Source organism: Pterocles gutturalis, unplaced genomic scaffold (genome assembly GCF_000699245.1).
Source record: "Pterocles gutturalis isolate BGI_N339 unplaced genomic scaffold, ASM69924v1 scaffold46765, whole genome shotgun sequence".
NCBI classification, from domain to species: domain Eukaryota; kingdom Metazoa; phylum Chordata; class Aves; order Pterocliformes; family Pteroclidae; genus Pterocles; species Pterocles gutturalis.
The window spans coordinates 6197-33185 of NW_010147633.1; the positions used below are offsets into that span (position 1 = coordinate 6197).

The 26989-nt window shown below is 43.7% G+C and overlaps 1 protein-coding gene across 2 annotated transcripts in view; it reads left to right on the plus strand.

Moving 5' to 3' along the window:
• Positions 1-19577, plus strand: part of ZFYVE1 (zinc finger, FYVE domain containing 1) — a 25565-nt gene extending 5988 nt beyond the window's left edge. Inside the window, exons 2-11 of one of the 2 annotated variants that reach the window (XM_010086095.1) lie at positions 7269-7773; positions 9706-9920; positions 11989-12095; positions 13011-13119; positions 13676-13773; positions 13872-13989; positions 14365-14535; positions 15324-15504; positions 16000-16113; positions 17189-19577. In XM_010086095.1, coding sequence (XP_010084397.1) covers positions 7269-7773; positions 9706-9920; positions 11989-12095; positions 13011-13119; positions 13676-13773; positions 13872-13989; positions 14365-14535; positions 15324-15504; positions 16000-16113; positions 17189-17409 — 1839 coding nt within the window. In that variant the 3' untranslated portion in view covers positions 17410-19577. The remainder of the gene's footprint in view (positions 1-7268; positions 7774-9705; positions 9921-11988; positions 12096-13010; positions 13120-13675; positions 13774-13871; positions 13990-14364; positions 14536-15323; positions 15505-15999; positions 16114-17188) is intronic. The other variant, XM_010086096.1, reaches the window with a different exon arrangement.
• The last annotated feature ends 7412 nt before the right edge of the window (positions 19578-26989 follow it).

The window sequence follows — 26989 nt, forward strand, 5'->3', positions numbered from 1 at the left end:
ATTTGCTGTTGGGGGAATGTTTTGGGGGGTTTTTTTGTATTTGTTTTTGTGTTGGGTTTTTTTTGTGTGTGTGTTTTTTTGGTTTTTTTTAGTGCTTTAGGCTGGCACAGTCAGCCGTAAATTTCTAGGAATTCTAGTCCATATCCCGTAAACTGAAGAGTTACAGCTGGTGTATTTGCCATGGGTGTAAAGAAGGAACAAGAAATGTAGAAGGATCCAAGTTTTTTAGGTCACTGTGATCTGTCAGATAAGGATATGTAATTTTGGAATTTCTGTCCCTCATTACTGTTGCTGTACTATTGCTGAGCTTTCCTCCTCTTTGTGCTTCAGAGAGTTTTTCTTGCCAAAGTATTTTTGGGAGTTTGCTGTCCTACACTTTAGGAATTTTTCTCTTATTACTTTGCTGTTTTTTAGTATTCCTCCCATCCCAGTCTGTTATCAGTTTTGAAGTTCTCTCTCCTGCACTAAAGTGCACTGTTTTTCTGTTCTGGGAATAAAGTAGTAGAAAAACCACTTAGCAATTGCTGGTTAGGAGTGTTCTTTCTTCCACTGGAGACAGACCACTGGACCTATTTTGAAGAGTGTTTTTAGAAGATGGAAGAAGATCCATCCATTCAGCAGATGCACAGCTCCTTTAACAGTCTCAGGCTGACTCCTAGCTAATTTGAACATAGCCACTTCCAAATGTTGCTCTTTCCTGGAACTGCTGTTGCACCTTCTTCATGATACAGTTCTCCTGGGCCATAGTTAAAGTCAAGTCTCGTGCTTGCTTCCTGTCTCTTTTACCCATATGCTGGAATGAGTGCAGGTGTGGAAGCAAAGGAGAGCTTGTCACAGGTGAGAGAAGCTAGTGGCAAGCCACTCTGGAACTGCCCACTGTTTCATTCGAGGAGTTCCTGAACTTAGTTCAGTTCCTGAACTAAATAGGGTTGGTGGGGGAAAGGAGATGTTCTAGTGCTTCCACTGCCGTACCCTTTTCCAGTGAATCCTTTTGGGCTCCTGAGTGGTGCCAGCAGGAGCAGGATGTGAGTGCTTTGGGGTGTGTTCAAGAAAGAAAAGGGAACCGATAGCTTGCTGTCCTCCAGCCCTTCTGTTCTTTCCATCTCCTCCACTTTCTCACTTCTGCAGGGGTCACCAGGAGGCAGATGTTGCTGCCGTGTACCTTTTGCTTTTTTACCTGGGTTGTTAATGCCTTGCTGTGGGATTGCATAAAGGCAGAAGTGTCACAGTCCTTTGGCCTGCTTGTCAAAACACGCTGCAATTGGGAAAATAACCAGAGTGATGATTTTCTAGGAAAAGTGGAACTGTAATACAAGCTTGTAAATGCCCCTCTTAACAATGACAGTGGTATAAAGTAGTGTCCACACAGGTAATCTAGTTACTCTCAGTAGTGAGGAAGACTAACAGTTAGAGCATGAACTCCCTCACTGACTTGCTGTGTTCTGGGCAAGGCTCTTTGCCTGGATGAGGTCTCAGCTGCTACAGCGGTGACACTGGGGTGGTAATTCACAGCTGTGTGACCAAATTAACATCCATGGAGAACTTGAAAGATACTTAGGATGATTTCTGCTTCGTTGTTTACTGTTCTCTTTAAGAGTTAGATGACACTCTTAAATTAGTGTTACTTCTTCAGCTGTTGCATTTACCTTGAAGCCTTTATTAGTTTTGAGTTCTTGCAAAAGCAGTTTTTCAGCTAGCAAATGGGTTAGTGGACTGTCTAGTCTTATTACTTCTTTCATATAACTCAGCTGTCATCTAGAAGGGTAACTTATTGGTAATGGCAACGTTTCAATCAATATTGCCTCTTGGGTTAGGGAGCAGTCCAGTCAAATGGGATTACCTCCCATCCCCTTAGGTTTTTTCCACCACTGTCTTGAAACCTTTGAAATAAGATCCCTCTCTTTGGGTAGGGTTGTAAGCAGGATTTAACTCTTATCTCTTTGTTTCTTTCAGGAAAGAGGCCTGTAATAGGTAGGCATGGGCTTCAGATGTGGGCAGCCTCCACCCTTCATTGCAGGGACCTGTAGGTCCTGTTGAGACTCATCCTGTTAAGCTCTGTACAAACCCATGAAAATATTGTCCCTGAATTCCATTGCCAGAGCTGTGGGAAGGAACAGGACAACTTTGATCTGAAAAAGATACTCAGTTCAGGGATGCTATTTTCATGGGTCTGTACAGAGCTCAATGCAACAAATCTCAACAGAACCCACAGGTGGTACTGCAGTGAAGGCAAATAAGCAAGTACAAAAAACTTCAGCTTTGAGAACACCCCTAATATAAATGCTTTCCTTTGGTTGAGCCAGACCTGCACCCAGCATGGGGAATAAGGTCAACACTAGCTGAAGCTGAGGAGGAGTGTTGGAATCTAACCTTAAATCTGATGTAATGACCTAATGGTAGGACCTGGGGCTTTAGGCATGCACCTGTAACACTTTTGTTTGAATCTTCCTCTGGATAGGAAGTCGATTTTTTTAGAGTTAAGCCACAACTGCCAGAATGTAGAAGCTGTGTCATAAAGAACTGGTCTGATCTGACAGATCTGTTCTGTTTCCAGGTTTAATGATTGATATGATATTCTGTTCTTAAGATCAATTACCTAAAATTGTCTCAGATTTGTGTTTTAGAAGTTCAAAGCTGCTTAAAAGGTTGCAGATCTTGTTTTAGCTTGCTTTGCCATTTCTCCCTCTGATTTCAGGTGTTAGTTTGAATTCTTGTAAGCATTATCTTTTAAAAATGTTTTCTGAACTGTGAGCAGAATTGCTTGTATTGCCAGCGTTAAGTAATGCTTTAAGGGAAATAGTGTTGTGGTTTTTTTTTTTTTCCATTTGATTGTTTTGACCGCTTGTACTTGAAGACTGATTTGTTTCAGATGTTTGCAATTTTATGCTGGTATATATTTGGATGTGCTGTCACCAATCTTGTAGCTTATTTTTCTGTTCATTGCAAAGTGTGTTAAATTTATATCCTTGTTATTGATTTAGTGGTTATGTATCGGAAGATACAGTTGTGTGCTGCTTGTCAGATAAGTCTAATGACTCAGATTATTTATATGATGGTATCTTTCTTGATTGCAGAAATTTTGTTTTAGTTATTAAAAATATGGTGTTAAAATCAGGCCAAGCAAACAGTAAGGTTTCAAAATGCAACAACAAAAGTACCAATGTAAGTAAAAATGACAGTGTAAGACTAGCAAATGAAGGCTCTCTGATGAACGCTATGCTAAGCACTCTTGATTTTTGTTTAGAGCTATTGTGTCGTCATGGCACAGCTCTGGCTTTGGGCGCTGCTTCCATGAATGTTATCAAGCCTTAAAGGGTTCATAAAGAGTTTTAAAAGCAGAAAACTGTGGTAAAAGTGTCTGATTCACTTAGTGTGTTTGTTTTGCCTGGAGGCAGAGTTACAGTTGTATGAGTACAGGTCACTGGAAACTCCACTCTGTTTTAATAGATTTTGTTCCTAAGCTTTTAACATGTTCTTGTTTTAATAACATTGTTTCCAAGAAGTTAGTAGGCAGGAATGTCATTTTAGCAGTTCTTGTTTCTTGTCTCTTCCTAAACAGTTCTTTTATTATGGCTCGGATCTAGGAGACTTGTTATGTTAGGTATAACAGATTTCCAAGTATGGGTGGCAAAGAGGCTTCAGATCTGAATGTGCTCGGTGGCAGCATGGTATGAGTTTTTGCGTCCTCCTTAGAGAGGACTTGAGCTGTAAAGTGCTCTGGTTTTCTTCCTGAAGACCTTCACCTTCAGTTAAGCTCATCTTGGGTGGAGTAACTGCATAGAGAGCTGGATGACAATTGCTAACAGAAATGTAGTTAAAATTGTAACAGAATGCTAACCGTGACTCTAACCGATGATGGAGTAAAAACTATTATTTCTAGAATAAAATGTTCTTCTAATGTCTATAACAAAAGTGTGAATGAGTCTCTGACACTAGAAATGGGCAAAATAGAGAAGGGGCTGGAGACATATGCCTCTTGTTGTAGGTTGGACATCCAAAGTTTTTATTCTTAATTGACATTGCTGCACAATTTAAGGAAGGTTTCATATTTACCCTCTGCTGTTCATGTCAGAGATCTGCAGCTCTTGGGCAACGTGGGAGTGGACACAGCTATGGAAACATGAGTCCTTTGCACATGCAGCAGAAGGTACCATGCAAACTTCTTTAGAGATGAGAAGCAAAACGGAGAAGTGGGACTGGAGCCCGGTGGGAATTAGTACTTCAACACACTTATTACACCCACTCTGACTTTAAATGTCTTCAAGGAACTTGCTCAAGGGAAGTAAATTTGACTGCGGGCATGGGGATTATTGTGGATGGTTCTTTGAGAGTATCATCCCTGTGCTCAGCAGTGGTTAAAGAAGACAAGTGCACAAGAGCAAGGACCACCCATGACATACGAGCACATTCAACAAAAGGAAGGGGTTTTTTGTTGTTATTGTATTAGTTTGGTTTTAGGTTTTGTGTCTGTCCCCCTCACTCCCCTAGCCATAGAATTTATTGTAATGGGATGTTGCAGGATCCAGAACCTAGGTTTGCAAAGGGGTTAGACAACCCCCTGGAGGATAGGTCTACTAATTCTTTACACGACCATCTAGATGCAACCACTGCTTGGGAAGTCCTTTGACATATGACTACCGAAAGCTAGTAAAGCGTGCTAAGAAACATTTACTCTTTTAATGTCCGAGTCCTTTCTCACACGTTACCAAGTCCTGTGAGACACAACATTGGACTAGCTGGACTTCAGTACATTCTTGTGTGTGATGTGCTTGCCCAAATCACTCCTGAGTTCTGTCCTGCAAGGAAGTCTGAAAGAGCCTAGAGCCTTAGAAGGGGGTAACAGCTCAGTGCTTTGGGTGTCTGATTTGATATTCAGGATAACTCTTCTGCTGGTGATCTGAATTATTGATCTGGAACCAACTTTTCTAATGTCTGGCTCAGCAATCTAGCTCTTCTTCACACAATAAGCTGCCCTAACATCAGCAGTTGTTAAAGTACATTGAATGTGAAAGAAGGTTGGTGGTGTGGACATTCGCATTAGCTCAGCTTGGGACAATTACAGCTACAGCAGAGTTTGTGTGAGTTGACTCCTGTTTCTCACTGATGGGAATGCATTGCAGAGCTACCTTTGTCCCCGTGGTCCCTATTGTCCTTTCTGTCTTCTGACATTACTGACTCAGCCCGTTCCACATACTGTCCCAAACTTATACCAGAATAATAACCAGTGCTGCCTAAAAAACCTTAGCTATTAGTTGTCCTCCCAATACTTCAGCAGCTGTTTGAAGACTGATATTTCTTTGTGGTGTCCAAGGAGTGCATAACCAGAATGATAGGGTCTGGTCAGGCACTGACTCTGGTCTGCTACCCTGAGAAGTTTGGGAGGCAGGAGTTAAAATCAAAACAATCTGGAGAAGGAATCATATTCCTTCTTGCTTACATGTGCATAACATTCTTACATAATCAAATCTGAATGTTTTGGGGAGCTATCCCATGAACCAAGAACTTATTTTCATTCACAGAGACATCTCCAGAGACAGTAAGAGAAACTGTGTCTGTCACCTAAACTACCTTCCTGATGGCAAGCTAATAATCACAGCTACCAAAAAAAGCAGAGCCTCTCGCGCACGTGTAACTTGAGTGTGCCTTGGTGGTCTCCCACAGACACCAGGAAACATTCTGTTGAGAGCATTGATTTCTGTTTCCTGCTTTCTTCCACACTGTGAGGCTGCCTTGGATACTTTTGAGTCCATGAGAAGCTACTGCAGCTCCACAGTCCACAGTTTCTGAGCTCTGTTCCCAACCACAATCTGGCACACTGGTTACTTTTTTTTTTTTTTTTGGACACTGGCTGTTTTTTATTTTCCTTCAAAGTCTGGATGCTGCTGATAGATTTGTCTTGAGCAAATGGGGCTGGCCGAGGCTTACTAATTTGCTGATCTAAGAATAAACTTGTTCGAAGAAACCATTTATTACCTCATGGCCTCTGTGGATCGTGTATCGTGAGACCTTCCAACCGTACTTGCGAAGGGGAAGTAGCCAAAGAGCTTCCAGAAGTTGAGAGGCAGATGGCAGGGCATAGGAGCCCATCTCCTTTCAGCTGGTGGGGATTCCCTGAGGAAGGAATCATGACTGAGGAGGTGAATTTAATCCTTCTCAAAAAATGCCTCTGTCATATATTCCCTGTCCCATAACAGGTGGATAAAACCTGTTGGAAGAAGAAAAAGCAAGTGATAAACAACCATAGCCAGAAGCATGAAACCTTTGAAAGCCAAGGCCGTATTCTGCAATGAAAACAAGTCAGGATCCTGTACAGAGCCCTAGTCTGTGTCATTATTTGTTTATCTGTTCCCTGTTGCTCTAGTATCTGAACAGAAAATGCCCTACTCTCTAACCTAGATAGCATGATGCTTGTCATTTAATCGATGTGAAGCCAAAGAGAAGTTCCCTGCTGAAGGCTGTCTGCTCTCTTTTGGTTTTGTGTTTGTGTGTGAATGTGGGGTTTTTTTGGGTGTGTGTTTGTTTGGTTTTTTTTTTTTTTTTTTTAAATGAAAGCACAGTACAGTAAATTATGAAATGGCTCATTGAGGTAGTTGTGGCACATCTGTAAAAGCCAGTTTGACTTGCTTTGACCGCCTGACTCCAGTGCCCAACTTTGCTTTCTTCTCCTCTGCCCCTCCTTCCAGCTGTGGGATCTATCAGCTGGAGAGCAGTGGGAGCAGGACAGGCTGTGTCTGAAAGTCCCCACCTGTAGATAGATGCAGCACAGCTGCACAGAGGAGCGGTTTTTCCCTAAATAGGTGCTCAGCCTCTGTGGATAAGGCAAGTTAAGGTGACAAAAGCACTCCCTTGTTTTGCACCTGAATTTAGATGCTTGCCAGGAGAGTAATGCCACTGAGAGTGTCTGCCATGCTCCAAGTAGCTGTTCTGGAAGACTTCAAAGTAGGGTTGTGCTCCCTTCTCTGAAAGGACTGCCTGAGGTAATGGGGTGAGGAACAAGAGGTTTCACTAGACGGGCAATCACAGTGAGGCATCACTTCCAAAACAGCTACCTGATGGAACAGCCTGAATCCCGTTGATGTGTATCTGTTACAAACTTGCTTTCTAATATTTTGCTTTGGACTTCTTGGTGCTTCAGAAATTTATGATGAAATCTGAACAGGAAGTAATCATTCTGGTTAATCTTATAAATAGTGAAACCAACTGTGTTTTCAATGTTGTCTGCTCCAATTGCATAGCTGTAACATTTTTCTCCTTTTTTTTTTTGGAAGGTAAGGAATGAAGACGACTTTATTAAGAAACTGGACTGCAGTCCTGACCAGCATCTAAAGGTAGTGTCCATCTTTGGGAATACAGGGGATGGCAAGTCTCACACCCTTAACCACACTTTCTTCTATGGCCGGGAAGTCTTCAAGACGTCTCCAGCCCAAGAGTCTTGCACAGTTGGAGTCTGGGCAGCCTATGATCCTGTCCGCAAAGTGGTGGTAATTGATACAGAGGGTCTCCTGGGGGCCACTGTGAACCTGAGCCAGAGAACACGGCTGCTGCTGAAGGTCCTGGCCATTTCTGACCTTGTCATCTACCGTACTCGTGCCGACAGGCTCCACAATGATCTCTTCAAATTCCTTGGTGATGCCTCGGAGGCTTATTTAAAACATTTCACCAAGGAGCTAAAAGCTACCACAGCCCGCTGTGGCCTAGACGTTCCTCTGTCAACTTTGGGTCCAGGTGTCATCATCTTTCACGAGACTGTGTACACCAAGCTACTGGGCTCTGGTGAGTAGGCAGTAAGAAATTGAATTACAGTGTGCTAAACGCTATCTATAAATTATCAGGTTGCATTGAATATTCAGTGTTCTTTGCTACCACGTAGAAGATGTGGTTTGGGTTTTGCTATCGCTTGTCCCAGTCTGGGAGCCAGGCTATGGAGATAGCAGAGCATTCCTTGGTGGTGATCTGACTGCCCCAGATCAGCTAGAATAATCCTCTTAGCCAGCTGGACATCGGCACTGACTAGTCACGATGAGAGTTCTGCCAGCCCCAGGAGGGGTCATCGTACAAGATCATGAGTAAGGGTGATATGGCAGATGAAGGTGAAAACTGAGACACCCTGGGATTTTGGCAGGGATATGAAGGATCCTGTTGCAAAAAACCTAAAATAAAACTCTATGTAGAAACCAGGATGAGCAAGAATAATGAAATTGATGAACTTCAGTAAGTACAGTACGTTCACTCTACTTTTTAAAGTTCTGTGGAGCAATTTCATTCTGAGGCTAGTGTGAGGTTGGGACTGATGAGGTGTGGCACAGAGCTGATGGTTTAACATCACTTTTCTCTGTGCAAGTATCTGTTACGGACAAAGCAGCAGGCCTGGCACAGTATTATTCCCATCACTTTCAGTGTTCTTCACCAGTACTTTTAACTTGGCTCACATCATACTGCATTATGGATATTTAAATTGTGTATTTTATTTGTATGTCTGAGTGAAATGCACTGACCTGTGGAAGTCACAATACATGCTGGTTTTGACTACACAGGGATGTCATTTTAATCTCCTGGTCCCATTTTTTCAGTGTTTCAAAAGGCATGATGAAACCTTTCTTTATTCTGTCTGTTTGTGATACTTTGATGAGCAAGAGCCCTAATGAATTGGCCTGCAGCAGCTGAGGCTCAGTCCTGCTCTCTGTGAACATCTGGGAGTCTTCTGCTCTGTAATTCCACAGCAGCTCCTTGCTGACCCACATTCTCATTTTGTCTCTTCTAACCAGTAGGGTCTTGAACTAGTAGAAGAGCATGGCATTCTTTCTGGTTATTATTAGAGTGACTTGTTAACTACTTTTAACTTACCTGCCAAGGCAGTTCCTTTTCTTACATACCCTTTTGCTGATTAGCAATGCAGAGTTTCATATAGTTGTTGAAATTGGCTGATTCAGCAGGCTGGATTTAGTGACCCGTAATGATAGTTGCACCTGTGTGCAAAGTCAGGGCAGTAAAAAAATTATATTTTTATGATCACTTCTGATCATGGTGGGATTAGGAGAGTGGATTTGCAGCAAGCTGTAACCATCTGTCCTGATGGATAGTTGAGATGAGTGTGTTTACGTAGTTTTAAGGCAGGAAAGAAGGGGCCTGCCTTATTCTGAAGTGTACAGCAGGTACTTGAAAGCAGGCAGAAGAATGTGGTCAGCTCTCTGGAGTCTGACCTGATTTGGCCAGCTCTGAAGTGCTTCACCGTGTACAAAGGGTTGATAGAGGCTCTGTCTTCCTTGCTAAAGAGTTGGCATGGAGAATAAGCAGCCCACGTAAGGTTCATGTCCTGCACTTTTCACATGCCACGACTAGCTATGCCAAGTTGTGGTCTGGGGAGAAGAGCTAACAAGTGTGCTGACATGGAATTTCTTTATGTTATGTCATAAATTGCTTCTTCTTCTTCTGGATATCTGCTTTTCCAAACCTAGATGTTTCTTGTTTTACCTGTGGAACTTGATCTTAGAATCTAAAGCTGTGTATCAAAAAAACAGAGACTGCTTTTGGAAACAGTTTGGTTTTTTTTCCTTTTTGTAAAATATCATGATAACTGTATTCCAGATGTATTAGAATGTTTAATTAGGAAAACTAGCACTGTGTTGCATATGAAAGCGCTGTACAATTTAATTATTATTTTAAACAATCAGTTGTTTATATACTTGCTGGTACTCTTACATATAGATCATCCTTCTGAGGTTCCTGAGAAGCTCATTCAGGATCGGTTTCGGAAGCTAAGCTGTTTTCCTGAGGCTTTCAGCTCAATCCACTACAAGGGAACAAGAACATACAATCCTCCAACAGATTTCTCTGGACTTAGGCGAGCTGTGGAGCAGCAGCTGGAGAACAATACTACTCGGTCACCTAGACAGCCTGGGGTTATCTACAAAGCACTAAAAGTAAGTGGAGGAGAGTTTGTCTGGATCTTTATTTGTATCGCTGTTGCTAGTAACTATCACTTGCAGCTAATAAAGGCAGAGCGTGTGAAACAGACACAGGCTTGCAGATGTCTGGAGATAAAACAAGTCTTCCATGAAGATGATGATTTTTCTGTAACAGACAGCTAGTCTGGGTATTTTTTTTTTTTACTTTAAAACAAACAAACACCTTAGCAAAGACCCTGAAAGGTGAAGAAAAGTTCAAGAACAGCGCAAAAATCAAAAAACTGATGTTGTGAGTGACAGGCACTTAATGACAGTGACCTACAAAGACAAGGCGCAGAAAGAGTTCTTGGTGAAATTCCTGAGGATGGCCTCAGCACAAAGGAAGGGAATGCAAGAGACTTGGAGTTAATAGTTGGCAAAGCCTAGCACTGAGTGTAGTGTAACCCAAGGGCTAGGAGACAAAAAGGAGGAAAGAGATGTGTTGGTAGCTAGGAGACAAGATGGGATCAAGCCAAATGATGTATCATTTCAGAGGTGCAGCATCAGATCAGAAGGCTGATGAAAAGGAATTGGAGAGAGCACCTGGTGATTTTTCTTAGAAGGTTCACCTTGCTAGGATGTCAGAGGGATTTTCAGATCTTAAAATTTGCAGAGTGTCCTACGAGTTTCCACACGTTGCTACCACTACCTGATTAATATCGTATTTTAATTGGCCCAAAGAGCACAGCTGTCACTGGGGAGGGGTGGGCAGAGCTGGGGCATATCTGTAGAAGAAGGTAGTGTTAGCAGTCTTTTCTGATGTTAGTCACAGCTGTTGGAACAGATAATTCCAGCTGCTGTGTATTTTGGGTAGCTGGAGCATGGAGGGAAGTATCAGGGTGGCATGTACACAGATCTTTGCATTAGGGAGCAGAGAGGCAGCAAGGGGAAAACATCTGGAGTAGTTAATTCCAATTTAATTTCTAGGAGTTTATGGCAATAATCAAGGAATGCAGTTTCAGGTACAGCTGCTAGTATACTTAAATTCATGCCCAGTAAAGTGGTTGCTGTGTTCAGATCACCACTGAGTACAAATTACCGTTTCTTGAGTCACTTCCTGGGGACACAAGGCTTGCTAGAGATCTGTGTCCACCTCCTCTAACTTTTGAATCCATTGGCCGGTATCAGTCAAACTTGAAAGAGATCTTAAAGATAATTTCCTTGAAGTTCTGTGAAATCAGATGTCTACATAGAGATCTTCTCTCAGAGAAGCTGTGGTGAGAGAGAGACGTATGTGCATGTGCAGTCAACCCTTGTTAGACAGCAGAGACACTTCCCCCTGGCTCCCTGGGAGGGGAGAGGTAGGAAGAGAAAGAAAGGCAGCTGCTAGAGTTACCTCAGCTGTAGGAAGCGTTTCAGTTAGACCTTACGCCTTCAGAGATCTCCATCAAGAAAAACCCTAGCCATCTGCTTTGTTCCAGTGCTTCCTTTTTTTTTTTTTTTAACATAACACTCAAAAGAACTGAAGAAGTTAAGTGTGCCAAGGCTAAGGACTGACTTAATCTGAGAACAGATGCTCCCAGGAAAGGGAACAAATCCCTTTGTTTCAGTCTTGCAGTTTCACCAGAGAAGAGCAATTGTTCAAGGGGCAGAGGAAAGCTCGGGCGGCACTTTCTGAGCCGAGGGGCAAAGAATGTGTCCTTATGTACTGTGAATAATGATTCTGTTGGGCTTCCTCCTGGAGATTTCCAGAATGCAAAGCCCTTAAAAGCACCCTGCTATTTTTAGCATGGAGTATATGCACAGAAGTGGATACAGTCTTCTAACACCCATTTCTGCTATAAAATTCAGAGTAGGAGCAGGAGAAGAGTTAAGTATGTTATAAGCATTCAGGTCACTTCCATACAAGTGAAAGATTGTCTTCTTGCTTGCTTTCTAATCCCTGTCTTGGTTTACAAGTTAGTAAGACATTATTTGTTAGCTGTGTACTTTCTCTCCGCCCCTCCCTCGAGCAGAGGAACCCATGTTTTTGCTTGCAAAAACTTTTGTAAAATGTCTGCGTTGCTCTCAGTCCCTTACCAGTTTCTTTTTTGCTGTTTGACAGGCTCTAAGTGACCGGTTCAGTGGGGAAATCCCAGATGACCAGATGGCTCACAGCTCTTTCTTTCCAGATGAATATTTCACATGCTCCTCTGTGTGCCTCAGCTGTGGGTAAGTAGATGAGAAATGCACCCTCATCCTTCTAGAAGATAGTGCTGCCCCGGTCTGCTGCCATAGAATGTAAAGTTTCTGTGACATTTTGACACCTGACAGCACCTATCATCAGCTAGTACTTCCAGGCAGAATTTTGCTTGAAATTCAGCTCTTATGTGAATTGGACAGCTGTTATTGCCACGTCCCAGCTGGATGCATGGTCTTTGCCTACTCTGTTTTTGTGAATGGCTGCAAACCTGTTCTGCCCATATCTTTTTCACAATGCACACAGGCAGGAAGAAAGGAGTGTCTAAAGAAACCCCCTGAAAGGTCCTATTATGATTTTTCCTGCTGTTTTTATTACCTAAAAAGTAGAAACAATCCTAAAGCACACATCACACTAGATTGAAGTGGAGCCCCAGGTTTGATTAGAGCTTGACTCATAGCTCTCTGGGAAGAGCCCAAAGATTGAGCCTGGAAGGGCAGTAGATGGCAGTCAGTGCTCTGAGTCTGTGATATTATGACTGATTATGCTTCCAGAAACATTTTCTCTCAAATGTGATATAGTCCTGCGTTCCTGCTCTTTTATGCTCATGAGAGAATTTCTAGCAGCTCCTTGCAAAGGCTGCAGAGTTAATGCTGTCCTGGTCAATTTCCAAACTTGGTTAGTCCTTCCTAAAATTCTCTGAAATTTAAACTGGCTACAGTGAACATTTCCTGCACTGAACTGTTGTGTGGTGCTGCTTTGTACTGTGAAACAGTTGCTACTTTTCCTTCCAAAGAGCCTGCCTTTCAATGATAAATTATGTCATTACAGTTGTGGAAGTGGTTTGGGGTAACAACACCTATACAAATGCAAGATAGTAGCATAAATGAACTCTTGCTGTCCCGTATCTAACAGCATCAGCTTGTGGTTTGCTTTTGCATACTCAGGTGTGGCTGTAAGAAGAGCATGAACCATGCAAAGGAAGGAGTACCTCATGAATCCAAAAGTCGATGCAGATATTCTCACCAGTATGATAACAGAGTCTACACTTGCAAGGTGAGTAGTGAGACAGGGACGAGGTCTGAAGAATGGAGAAGGAAACGATGGCCCAAGAAATGAGGAATATCACAGGCATGTGCCTGTTTTCTTGCATTTTTTTCAAATGGGAGAGGTGCTCATGGCCTCGACAAGAAAAATTCATCCCCATTGAACTTGTATTTTTGCTTGGAGAGGTCATGAGCTCTGCATGCTAATTGTGAACCCAGCTGCTCTCAACCTGGGTGATACTGACCTTCTACACACTTGATGTCGTTACTCTTCTTATTTGCTTATGCCCGTTGCTTGGTATTAGACAATTTTTCTGAAGGACGTGTGTAGGAGATGGGAAAATTTTCAGTGACCATCATGGCTTGTATTGTGGAAATATTTCCCCGATGTCATTATTGATAGTGGGTTAGGTTTTGTTTTGGTTTTAAATCAGTTCTACTGAGTGCTCTCCTTTGCTGTGGAGGCCACTGTATGCCAATTCTATGCTTCATGTGGCCATAAAGCCGCAAGACCTGGAGTCTGAGATTCCCAAGAATGCAGTTTTAATTGAGCCTTTGTGTTACAGGCCTGTTACGAACGAGGGATGGAGGTCAGCGTGGTGCCAAAAACCTCTGCTTCCACTGACTCCCCTTGGCTGGGCCTTGCCAAGTATGCCTGGTCAGGGTGAGTACTGCAGCTACGATCTCTCTGTTGCTGCTATGCTGCCTGGTGCCCTGGATTTCCAGTGTTTCACTGAGGTAACCCGTCTTCCTCCTCTGCAGATACGTGATTGAGTGTCCCAACTGTGGGGTGGTGTACCGCAGCCGACAGTACTGGTTCGGCAACCAAGATCCTGTGAACACTGTAGTGAGGACAGAAATTGAGCATGTCTGGCCAGGGGTAAGTCTGGTTGCTGGATGATAGTCTTTGTGTATGTGTGCAGCCACATGCTTGTTTATATTGGTTCTTCTGGACACTGATGGAGGAAATGGACTGGCTTTCATCAGTGCCGGTCCCTATCTCTGCTGTTTAAAAAGAACCTTTGCAAGGGCTTTCCCTTGACTGTCTTGAAATGGCTACGTTGCCAGTTTATTCACACTCTGTGTGAATAATACACCATTAAAACCTACCTGTGTTTCAAAGCAGGGCTGATGAATTTTTTTCTCGTGCTTTCCCTCCAGTTTAACAGGAACAGTGAGCCACAGAGCCATCTGCTTTTAAAACAAATGAAGTTTCCCTGTTTTCATTCTCAAATAAATATCCTTTTCGTTCCAGACTGATGGATTTCTGAAAGACAACAACAATGCAGCCCAGCGTTTGTTGGATGGGATGAATTTCATGGCACAATCAGTATCTGAACTTAGCCTGGGACCCACAAAAGCTGTGACCTCCTGGTTGACAGACCAGATTGCCCCAGCTTACTGGAGACCCAACTCTCAGATCCTGGTAAATAGCAGCTGTTGTAGAGAAAAGCTTTGCATCGCTAAAAACCCTTTTCCTCACCTGTTAAGTAATCTAGTATTTTGCAGTTTCCAAATGCTTCTTGCTTTATTTCAGCAAGCCCTTCTCCTACAATTTTGAGAAAATGCTGAAATGCTTTCAGCTCTTCCCATTTTTGACTCAGCCAGAGAAAGTATGAACAGAGACTCTGCCCAGCCCTGCTAAAGAGACTGTTTCCTCCCTAATTTTGACCTCCTCTCCCAGCAGGATTGCACAAAATCCTGGCTTGCATGAACTTCCTCTTCAAAGCAAAGAATCAGTATCTTAAATCTGGCTACTGCAATTGATAGTATTATTTTATAGGTGCAGAGATTAAACTCTGGTTTCATACCAGATGCAAAAAGCTAGCCCCAACAATTCAACCAGAAAAGGATTCACTATGTCTTGTAGGAAGCAGATACTTCTTCCATGAAAACTGCCTTGTGAATTCTTACACTCCCCCCCTGCCCCACCCAAAGATCCCACCATTCAGCCCTGCATGATGTGGCTGTAATTATTGTTTGTGAATGTGAATGAAGGGATCACAGCAATCTATTGGCTTAACCACTGTACATCTACCTGTCTGAATCATTTCCCTAGGGTAAAGTTGTGGGACTGGTAGTGCCCAAGTCTTGAATGTAACTATATTTTTCCACAGTTCCAGTCTGAGTCTTGCCATCCTGGGATTCTGCTCTCTATTTTTCTATTCAGGAAGATCAAACTAACAGTTTCTCTTTCTATGTTGTTCTGATTAGAGTTGTAACAAGTGCAACACGCCTTTTAAAGATAACGACACTAAACATCACTGCCGGGCCTGTGGAGAGGGCTTCTGTGATGGCTGTTCTTCCAAGACCCGTCCAGTGCCTGAGCGAGGCTGGGGACCAGCACCAGTGCGCGTGTGTGACAACTGCTATGAAAACAGGGGCATCCAGTTAGGTAATTTTGAGTTGATTGTGGCAGATTTATCCCTGGGAAATAGTTAGTCTGAAGTCTTTGTCCCTGGCTTCTGGATCACAACCATTCCCATTGGGTATAGACAGTGCTGTTCAAACTGGGCTTTGGCACAGAGTTTTTAGCAGGGATGCTCAAGAGCTCCATGTCTTTTGACAGGAAGATGACCCTTGTAACAAGCTGCCAGATATCTGACCCCCTGCAAAATTATTTTCTGATTGGATCTTTACTTTGTTTTTCTGGCACCTGCTGATGGTGTGGAGCTAGCATCAAAGCATACTGCATTTCAGCATACTATGTATTTTGTCATTATTGCTGAAGTGAAAGTGAAAACTCTGCAATCCAAGACTGGGGATGCGGGCAGTAAAGGCTGAGGAGAGGCTCCAAGCTGCTGCTGATTTTTCTAATATAAATTAACTAAAACTTGGCAGAAATTGTGCTGGACTTAGGTGTTGAGTCCTTTACTCTTGTGTCATGCAGATGTGGCTGAGCTGCCTTCAGATGAGGAAGGGGGGACACTTATTGCCAGGAAGGTGGGGGAAGCTGTGCAGAACACTCTTGGAGCAGTGGTGACAGCTATGGACATTCCCTTAGGTGAGCTCTCTTGTCTTCTGATGGATTTTCTTTGTCTAGAGGCATTTTTGTTTTCACTGAGCAAAATTTAGGATTAAACCTCAAGAGTTTGTGTGACAGGCTGCCACCTCTGCTGTGATACCACTGTTGGTTGAGAGTTCTACAGCCCCCTGCACCTCTCTTTCTTGATGTTTCCTCTTGGCTTTCAGCACACTGTTTCTGCAGTTCATACCTTTTCTTTTCTCCCTGTTGTGCAAATCTGTGTGCACCAAGCTGTGAGTAATTTGTGCTCCCCGATGCATCACTGCAGAGACCTGCCAGCTGAGTTTCCTAAAGACTGGCTAATTAGGAAGCATTTTATCAGGTTTGGTTTTCTTCCAAACATGCTAAGTGCCTTTAAAGCATGTTCATGGATACTGCTGGCACTTGGTTCTTCTGCAAGGGAGAGCTGGGAATCTGAAGCTGTCCAGACTGGTAATGATGGGAAACTAAGGTGATCTTTAACTGCGAGCTTAGTACAGTGAGAGTTTGCTGCTCTTTCATGTGCTGGGTCGCAGCTCAGGTACAGCAGCAAACACTTTGCATTTACATCTTCTGTTGTTGGACCTGGCTTCCTACTCTTTGCACAGATCGTTGTTCCACTGCTTTGCTTACAGCCTGTCCTGCCATCACCCTTGTGAGTGTTTGTTGTCCGACTCAATGAAAGGAAGAATAAGTCTCTTTCTTGGTTTAGACAACACATGCGTTTCTGAACGCTTGGTTTAGTGACTGTTTTTTTGGCCACAGCTGAAACTGAAGGTAGGGAAAAGCAAGTGTCTCAACCTCTGGAGGAGTCTGAGTAAGGGAAGATGCCACCATTTAAGGAGAAATAATCTACCCCTTTGAAGACAGGCAGAATGTGGGAGAATGGCAGAGTGGCCTAAATGGCTACCCATTGCACTGAAGTATTCTGTCAGTGGGTCTTCTTCCCCTTAATGGCAGTGGTATGACTTGCAGTATGAGAGTGCTTCCACTGGAGTACATTCTTGACATGCTCATATTCACAGATTATTTTATTCTCCCTCTTTCTCATCCCCTCACCTCACTTCCCCCATAGGTCTGGTAAAAGATGCTGCCCGACCTGCATATTGGGTACCAGACCATGAAATCCTGCACTGCCACAACTGCCGGAAGGAATTCAGCATCAAACTCTCCAAACACCACTGTCGGGCCTGTGGCCAGGGATTCTGTGACGAATGCTCACACGACCGCAGAGCGGAATGGGATCACCCAGTCCGAGTTTGCTTTAACTGCAATAAAAAGCCTGGTGACCTTTAACCCCAGGCTCTTCTCCAGATCTTTGCAATTCCTTATGTTCTCAGGGTTACAAATGAAAATATCTGGTCTCCCTTCCACCTCTTAACCTGTTGCAGCCAGAGTGCATGTTTCCAGGTTCTGGCCTCCTCATGTTATATCCATCTTGGAACACTGGGAATGAGCTTACATTCAGCCTCTAGGTTTTAATTTCAAATTAAAGGAAGGGAGGGAGCTCCCTTGTAAATGAGCAAACCAAAATCCAGTGTATTTTATTCCAATTAAAAAATATATATCTATATATCTATCTATGTATAATTTAGTATATTAAGAATGCGGTTGGCTAATGAAGCTTTGAATATTCCTAGTTCAAATGATGGATGGTGTTGTTCCTTATTATATTTGGTCAGACTTATGGCCTTCTGATTCTTCTTGTGCAACGTCTTGCTGATCATGATGTCCTGTGAGGAAGGTTTGTACTCTGTGCTGCCAGGAAACCTCCAGTGTTGATGTATGAATTACTCCTGGTAATTCAACCGACGCTACATCTGGAGGTGCTGTACTTCTGGCCGTGGAAGATTAAACCCAGATTCATTAGCAAGTTTGTTTGAACTGTGATAAGAGCAGTGGTCTTGCAGTGCAGGAGGTATCAAGTTGAAGTAGACCCCCTGGTAGAGACCAGTAGAGCTCTGAAAGGTAAAGCAAATCATATGGCACAAGGCAAAGCATTCTGATTTTGCCGTTTCAACTTCAATACCAGATCAAGAGTTTCCTTGATGTTTCCAGGGTCTTGCTCTCCCTGACAACGTTCTCATGTACTCAGGTTTTCTTCAAGTTTCTCTACCAGCTTGTTGCAGTTAAAAGTTTTGTCCAGAGCAGACCAAGAGAACATGTAGGCGATTCTGAAATGTGAAGTTTGAGTTGTTTGGGTTGTGATGACTTTTCTTTTCCCCCACATCTTAAGTGATCCTGGAGTCTATGGAGCCTCTGTGTTCTCAGACGTGGTTGCATAGAAACTGCACAGATTTGAGTTATCTTTTTTTCTAATAATACGAACTTATAAATCCACCTGGAAAATGGGAACCTTTCTTCTTTACTCCTAGCAACTGGCACTCACTGGACTTCATCCTTTTATTAAAGGACCACAATGAATTCACTGATTTTTATTATCAAAACCACCACTTAACCTAACTAATACTGTCTTGTACTATGGATTTGTGGTTCCAGTTATAAGAAGTAAGAGACCATTGTGGATTGAACTGCCCAAAATTCTCCCTTCTTGGCTTACATAGACAAGAATTCTTCCACCACGTGAGAGTTGTCTCCTCTTGGAGTGGCTGGAGTTTGATGCAATGTCCTGGAACTGTGGTATTTTTTCCCCAGCTTATTAAATGTGCTCTTGTGTAAGTGAGTGCCCAACACCCTGTTTTAGGACTGTATTATTAAATTAACTGCTATAAAAGACTTTATCTTCTGAACAAGCGTACTGACTTTTTCCTTGTAATGAGCGGTTCTCACTTTGTCTCTGAAAGAACATACTCACAAAGTGATTTGCAACTACATCCAGCCTACACACGGAAGTAGACTTGGAAGACATTCCTGGACACCTTTGGTACTGGTTGAGCTTACTGGGTACTGTCTGATGTTTTTGTAAGCCAAGTCTGCCATAAACTGAGAATTGCCCAAGGGAGGGCACAAGCAGGTAGAAATCCTCTCATAAAAGACATTCTGCACATCCAGCATAATTCTGTGCTTCAAAGTATTTTTATTTTTTTAATGGGTGAGCAATGTGTTCCTGGTTTGTAGGCTGTGCCCTGTGTGCTGTTTATGCATGTAGCTTTACTACCATGTTCGTGCACAAAGAGAAAGCAGCCATGACATTCCTTGTACAAAATATTTGGCATCTGTTGCAACAACTTGTCTGATTTTTTTTCTTCTTGTCACAGCCAGAATTACTACTCAAAGATAAAATATCGTCTAAACATTTTTAGTATATATGTGATCTTAGTAACTTAGCAACCTGTCAATATGCAGAGTCCATGCCTGATTGATTATCCTGGAGCTGAATCTTTTATGCTGTTGCTCAACAAAGCAAAATATTATGTGGTGCTTAAACTGCAGCAGGCTTGGTGTTACTCTTTCTGGACCATGTTGAGAGGATTATTTGGATTCTTTGTTTTCCAAAATGAAAATAATACCTATGAGGTTTAAGTTCACTGCTGTTTCTGTACACGAGAGCTTTTTTTTTTTTTTCTGATAGTACTAGGTGCTATGGGTATGCAGAGTATAGAACATGGTTATTAAATGGATTAGCTATTTAAAGGGGATAGATGCATATTTTAGCAGAGCCCAACACTATTTGGCATTCACACATTAGGATTCAATAAACAAAAGGGCTCTAAACAATGTCTGTGGACAGAAAGCTTGACAGGAAACTTAAATTAAATTCTGACAAAAATCACTAAAGCAAGTAACGTGGGAGCATCTTGTGCTTGGGGTGGGAATGTCAGCCTGAAGACAGTGGTTAACGCCAGCAGTAGAAACCTGTGAGTTTTATTCCTAAACTCTTAGGAGAGATGCTTCATGTGCAGAGGTATTGGTAGCGTCTAACCAGAGTGAGTCTTTGCAAAACCTGTCAGCAGTTATCAGCAGCCTCACTGCAGCACTGTAAAAGCCCAGGCTGAGAGTTTTTCATAATGGCAGCGTGAGACAGGTCTGACACTCTAATCCAACTCCTGTGCGAAAAAGTCGTGTTTATTTCTAATGGCAGTGCTAAGAGGGGACTGTGCTCGAGGAAATTTCCAGAAGATCACTGTGTGTGTTTTACTGAAGACAGATTAATTACCATGAAATTGCAGTTGGTCAAGATGATAGGGTGTGCTTCAGTTCACTGTAATTTTAATACTTCAGTAGTTAAAATCAGCACACTGTCTTAGTAGGATAATGAATTCAATTGTTCTGAGATGTGGCACGATAAAAACATGTTCTGAGTTACAGAATGGAGTTGACTGATGTAAATCTCTTGCCAGAAAAATCATGTCAGATTGATTGTTGGCAGATCAAGCAGCCGCTGCACCTCTTCTGATGAGGAGATGCTATGAAGAACATGGAGTAAATGAAGAATCATGTAAATTAATTGAAGTGCAAAGATGTGCCCTAGTGAAAAACTAATTCCTCACCCAAAGCACTACAGAACGAGCCTAGATTTGTAGAGGAAAAAAGGTCTGGTATGATAGCTCTGTTCTGAAGGATTTTTTTCCATTGTGGCTACCTATGCCAATTCAGCATAAAGATTTCCTCTTCAAATAGGTGATGTGGGTTTTCCTCTCCTTCTGTGAGGCAGATATACGTGAGCTTCATATATGTGTGCACACTCCTAGTTAGACTCCCTACCCAAAAGCTTTAGGCCAAACCTGGGTTAAATGTAGACCAGGTGCACGTTGCACCTGAGACGTGCAGCTAGGGAACAGATGGCAGAACAGCATGGCTGTACACGAGCTATTGTCAGGGTAGCAGCAGGCTCTAATGCGTAGCTAGTTGCACAAGAAAAATTGCTCTTTCACCTCCTGCCCCTCCACCCCCACCTTGGTTTTCCTGCTCATTCATCCTCCTGCCCGGTTCCCCACAGGTGAAGCTGCACTTGCTGAAGTTGGCCAAGGTATCCCACATGTTCCTGTCTGCGTCCCCTGTCAATTGGACCTTTGGTTGTGTCCTGGAAAACATGAAAACCCTGGCTAGCTTTTGTTGTCAACAAGAGTTTATTTGTTGAAATAAACACCATGGTTATGTTAGATCAGCCTTGCACCATGCTGGGTGTCTGACTGCTGGGGCTGTGCTAGACATCCCACCAGTGCCCCTGTTGCTTTGGGTAGCCTGGGCTTTAGCATTGCAGGACACTGGCTCCCCACCTGGCTGTACAGACTTTGCTGCTCTTCATCTTTTTGCTTCCAGCATAAGCAGCCCAATGAGGCTTCAGTACTACTATGACACTCTTTTGCAGCCTCTCGTTTTCGTGTTTCATTGTCAACCGATGCCGTCAGTCACTGTAGCGCCACGTATTGAGGCATTGTTCTTGCATTTCATTTATTGCTGATGGCTGGAATTTAATTTGGCACCATCAGATGTTTCTTTGCCTGCCAGTAATTTGAGAACAAGGAGTGATTTGGACAAGCAATAGAACTGTCTGGTTGCTGTTTGCGTGCCATCCCTACCCCCGCTTCAGCTGAGCACTCTTTCTTGGCAAAGCAACGTTGACATGTATATTCTGTCAGTCGCAGCACATAGTATGTCATAAAATGTTTTTGTTCCTAGTGCAGGCACATCAACAATGAAATCATGGCAATGCCAAAATAAATAAGAACTTAGTATGAGGGCTTTCAAAATTAACAGTATAATGTGACAAAGACAAAGCTAAACTAGAATGGCAGCTACTCGGTTATCTTAGCCAAAATTAAAGTGCATTCAGCCTTTGAACTTCATTTTTATTGGCTATAACTCAAGCAAAAAACAAAGCAATACAGATAAAAGTTTTATATATGTATATAAAAGAAAGTCTTCATGTAGGAAATGTCTCAATTGTGGCACTACAGAAATTCTAGTGTCAAGAATGCCTGGAGATTTTGGAACACTCTGCTGTCTGACATTTTAAAAAGCTGGCGAAATCTTTCTGGTGCTGCTTAAAAGGCAGTTGTACAGCAGCCCTGGAGAGAAGCAGTAGTGCATGTATGATAACGTACAGATGATGACTTGTCAAGAAGGCTTCACAGCTACCCTGATATTAATAGATCTGCAGGTAGGAAAGAAGTTGTTTGAACAAGAAAAGGCAGGTGATCTTGATTATATTTTCAGACATCACCTAAAACGGTTTATCAGTTTTGTGTCTTGGCTTCCATTTTTTAACCATGAAACTAATTTGTAAAGTGCTTTAAACGCTTGGGTCAAGCATCTTTCAACCCCCAGCCCCTCTCCCAGAACCCTTGCCTAGAAGGTGCTGCTGGATTCAGCTCACAGTAGTGTATGCACTATAAGCAAGCAGCCACCAGCAGCTGAAGGTTTGGGGACCAAAGCTGAACTGTCTGCTGCTAGATTACAACTTTTCTGAAAGCAGTTGCTGTAAGGGGACAACACGAGACTATGCATGCATTCAGGTTTGAATTCTCACTTCCTTGCAATGAATGCTTAATTTTCTAGTGCTGTTAGAATATGTCCCTGTTAAGCTCAAAAATGTAAAAATGCCAGAGTGACCGGTAAATTGATTTTTTTAAACTCTTAGTTTCAGTGTTCATTAGGATAATAGAGGAGGAGTGACCATGAAGCCATGTACTGCAATAAATCAGGGACAACAGAAAGACATACCCCCACACACACCACAGAAGACCCAAAAGCAAATCCCCTCCCTGCTTCAGACACTTAAAATTGTAGCAGTTTAAGTTTCTACCTTAAGTTTCTACCTGCTGTGGCTAAGAACCTTCTGTGACCTAAAGGGTTTTACGTGGAAAGAGCCTGATGGTAATCAGGGTTGAGAGGTGACTAATAGAAGCAGGGTATATGGAACAGAACAGGCGTGAGACTCGGCGGCTTCTGAAGCAGTCGTGTTGATGGGCGGGACTGGCAGCTGGGTCAGCGAGGACAGCCTGGGGGGACACTCTGAGCATTGCTCCACTGAGCAAAAGGGACCAAACAAATTGTGCCTGCTGGATGAGGGATGCTGCAGCCTACCTTGGAGTGCAGGGCTGGCTTTCCTAAGTTTCCCACTGGATTCAGTACTTGCTGAGAAGCTGAGGCAAAGAAATACGGTATTTTGATACTGTAGCAGAGGGGAAGAGTGCTGCAGTTTCTTAATTTTTAACTGCCTTAGGGTCCTAGCCATTGCTGCATAATGAAATCGTTGATTTAATGTTCTTTAGCCACTGCCTGCAGGCTGCTTGCTGTTTGTCACTGAAGCCAAATCGCCTCTCTTCTTGCCCTGCTTCACCTCTCCTTTCACACTGATCTTGCAGGCTTAATTGGAAGTGTTGGCTGCAAAAGCACTGGATGGGTGAATGGGTTTGCAGGGACATGTGTGTGCATTTGGCTCCTGGAAACAACAGAAAACGAGTATCTTTTTGTTTTATGAGCTTTGCCCAAAAGGGAACAAAGAAAAGAAACTATCTTCAGTTACATAAGATGCCTTTCTGCCACAATTCCTTGTTTGTGTTTCCCACGGTAACTGGGCACAATTGTTGCACAGTCTTGTTCTTCCAGAACAGGCATTGCTGGAGTTAAGAGCACTGAAGAGAGTTTAAATGCTAATTTAAATTTTGGAATTAATTCTGATTTAATAGAGTTCATGATCCTTTTGGTTTGCTACCTGCAAGTGTTTGACCCACACAGCAAGAGTATCAATGTAAAGTATGTTCCGACCCAACTCTGAGTCGATTATCAGAGGCACCACCAGGAGTTTGCCGCGGGATGGGGTTAGCTAGGTTTCTCTTTCCTGAACAGACGCTTAGCTGCAGTATGCATTGTTAATTAAGTCAGCGCAAATGCTTTTGAAAGTTGTGCTGCATGCATTGATCACTGTACAAGCAACAGAGAATGTCCCAAATTAACATAACTAATCAAGACAAATTGCAGAGTATTTTCACAAATTGAAAAGAAATGCAAGCCAGGAATCAGGGCTCTCGGTTATCCAGGGGTAGTAGGGGGAATGGGAAGAGCCTGCAAGACTTACCATCTGAGGAGAACAGGGGACCCCTGGTCTTATAACCAAGGTCTGTAGAAAGAAGCGGCAGCACAGAGTATGCGGTGAGCAGCGTCCCCTCCGCTTTGTGTGAGAAAGAAAGTTCTGCAGAGGAGCGCTTAAAGCCAGATGTATTGGGGAGCCATAGCTGTAAGGAATTCACAGCTCGCTCTGCCTGCGGGAAAAGAGGAGTTGGCTGTTAATTGGATACAGGAAAGATTTGGAGGTTGTGAATGCATACTCAGAGAAGAAACTGTTTTGAATATTTGCTGGGATTCATCTTTCTTGACTACCCTTGCAGCAGCTATTTCATACAGAAGATACAAACACTGTAAAGTTATTACACTGCTCCCAAGAGGAGAGTTTCACAGCTCCGTTGTCCTCTATATAGATTAATGGGTAAAAGAAATAATGAGAAAGGGAAGGAGATCGCCACACGTAACACAGGAGTGTGGTGAGAAGAAAGAGACAGTTTTCCTAGAACAGCATGCTGCTTGGGCCTGAAGGTTGTGAGAGGACAGGAGAAGGGAGTGTGGAGCTCTGCACGACAGAGAGGATTTTGAGTAGGGCCTACCCCTCCTAGCACCTGTATTTGAATAATTTCCTCTTATCCAAATCACTTGAAAAATGAAAGGAAAGAAGAGAGGAGTGCATTGGAAACAAACAGAAATACAGGATATGCTCAGATCTGCACTAGGCTGGTGAAGGACATCTCCCTGTATTGGACTTGAAGTGCAGGGCACTTGCGGTGCTTCCTTTGGGAAGAAGCCAAGCCAAGGACACGCTTATGGAGTGTGCTCGATGAGCTCGGGCCACTAGCAGGGACACAGAGGGATGAACGGGCTGTAACGCCACATCCTTGATGAGGTCTCAGAGAGCTCACGCCCCAGCCTTGAGTTCCTAATGCCTGTTACCAGTGCTGCACTCATGCTGCAGCTGCCACTCTCCTCTGGGAGAAACATTCTGTGACTGATGGAACAGTTTTGCCAGTTCACTTGTTTAGCTGCAAATACTCCTCCTGCTCAGTTGCAGCCTAAGAGCTTTTCTCCACACACACCCCAGTGTGACCTGGAGTGGAGCTGGTGGCCCATCCTGATGAAGGTGGTGGAGTGCAATCCCTCCATAAGTAGGTTGCTCTGGCCAAAAGCTTTAGGTGCAAAAGAATGATAGTATCTGCCGAGAAATTAAAAAAAGCTAGAAACCTTCACAGCATGCTAGAAGGGTAGTGGTGAAGGTTTTCTCTGAGGGCAGGAACAGGATAGCTTGGTATGCTGCTGTGCCTGATTAACTCCCAGAACATCCCTTACCTTCTTTGGGCTGTAGCGGTGCTATAGCAGCTCCTTGCCCTAACTACACTTACCCCTAGCCCCTGCCTGTACACGGAAAGCAGATACTCTGCTGGAGTACCGCTGCTCTGCTGCTGATAGACGATGTTTCTGCTGCTTCATGCCTTCCCTGCCCCCTTGAGCAGGCCAGTTGGCCCTAACCCCCACAAGGGTTTCGGAGACAGTGCTACAGGTAAAGGTCTACACGTAGCAAAGTCAGGAGGGGCCTTGGAAAGCTAAGTAATTATGCCTGCTCAAAAGATATGGTGGAGGGAATGCGGTAAGCAGCCAAGAGTTGGGTATTAGCCCTTTTTCTGTTTATTCCTAGACTGCAATTTAGTGAAGTAGAAAAGCTTTGATAGGACTTGCAAGCCCCTTCCTTCCCAGGGTGCTCAGCCCTGGTGTACCCCTCTGCAATGACGACACAAATGGAATCCCAGGTTGAGGGCTGTACTGGGTACTCCCAGCTATAGGCCACACCTGTAGCCATCAGCAACACTTCTCGTTGCACAGGTGTGCAGCCCATATGTGATTTCAGAAGGCACTGGGAATACAGACACCCAGCCTCGCTCTGCAACACAGCCATCTCCCCGAGCCAGCTGGACACAGCCTCCACCTTAATGTGCTGTGCAGCAAGGATGTCATTGTACCCTGCTTGTGTGCTCAGCCCCTGACCTGGCAGGACCCTGGGGAAGCAGCATCTCTCATGACACGCTCATAACCTCTGAATGCTTTAAGTAGATCCCAGGATAGAAGGGTGATTCCTGCATTCCTTTTATGAGAATTATGGAAAACTTGAGTGCAGCGTGTCTTTCCTGTGAAGCTCATCAGTAGCCCCACTGAGTTCATGAGTGCCTTGACCCCTGTAGGCTCCTGCTCTTGTCAGTGCCTCCTACATATACCAGCTGCTGGCTGGTCTTGCCCAACCCAGACTGGTTACCTGGAAGGAGCTGGAGGTAACGAGGCTCCCTGGGATGCTAATTGTTCTCAAACACAGATCCAGTGTCATACAATTACTATCCTACAATTTTGCAGCGAAGGGCGCGGTTGTACCTCTGTATGCAAAAGCCTCGACTCTGCCCAGGTGATCTCATATCCCAAAGAGGATGTGGTCTGTCCTGGCGGGGCTTGTCTCCTGCTACAGCTGCGTAAGGAAGCCTGCTGATCCAGACTGCTATCAAACTCCCAAGTGAGGGGTTTGGACTTGGTTAGGACACATTATGATAAATTAACAGAGACATTTAGCCTGGCTCTTGGACCAGGAGAGGGGCTTTGTTCTACCCCTGCTGCCTCTGAAAGGGAATGGTGGCAGGGCAGTGGCATGCTACCATCATTTGAAAAGGACAAAGTTTAGCAAAGGACTGGCAGTGTGAATGGGGAAACAGCTGCCCCTCAGACTGCTTCCAACCATAGATACCATGCAGACAGACAGTCGATACTCCAAACACAGCCCCAGAATGCCTGGAGTGTCAGCTTCTCAGCATCAGCTGCTTCCCTCTTCTAATCCCCTCTTGCACCAGCCCACTTGCTACTGTGGATGTAACCACGGGTAAGTGGT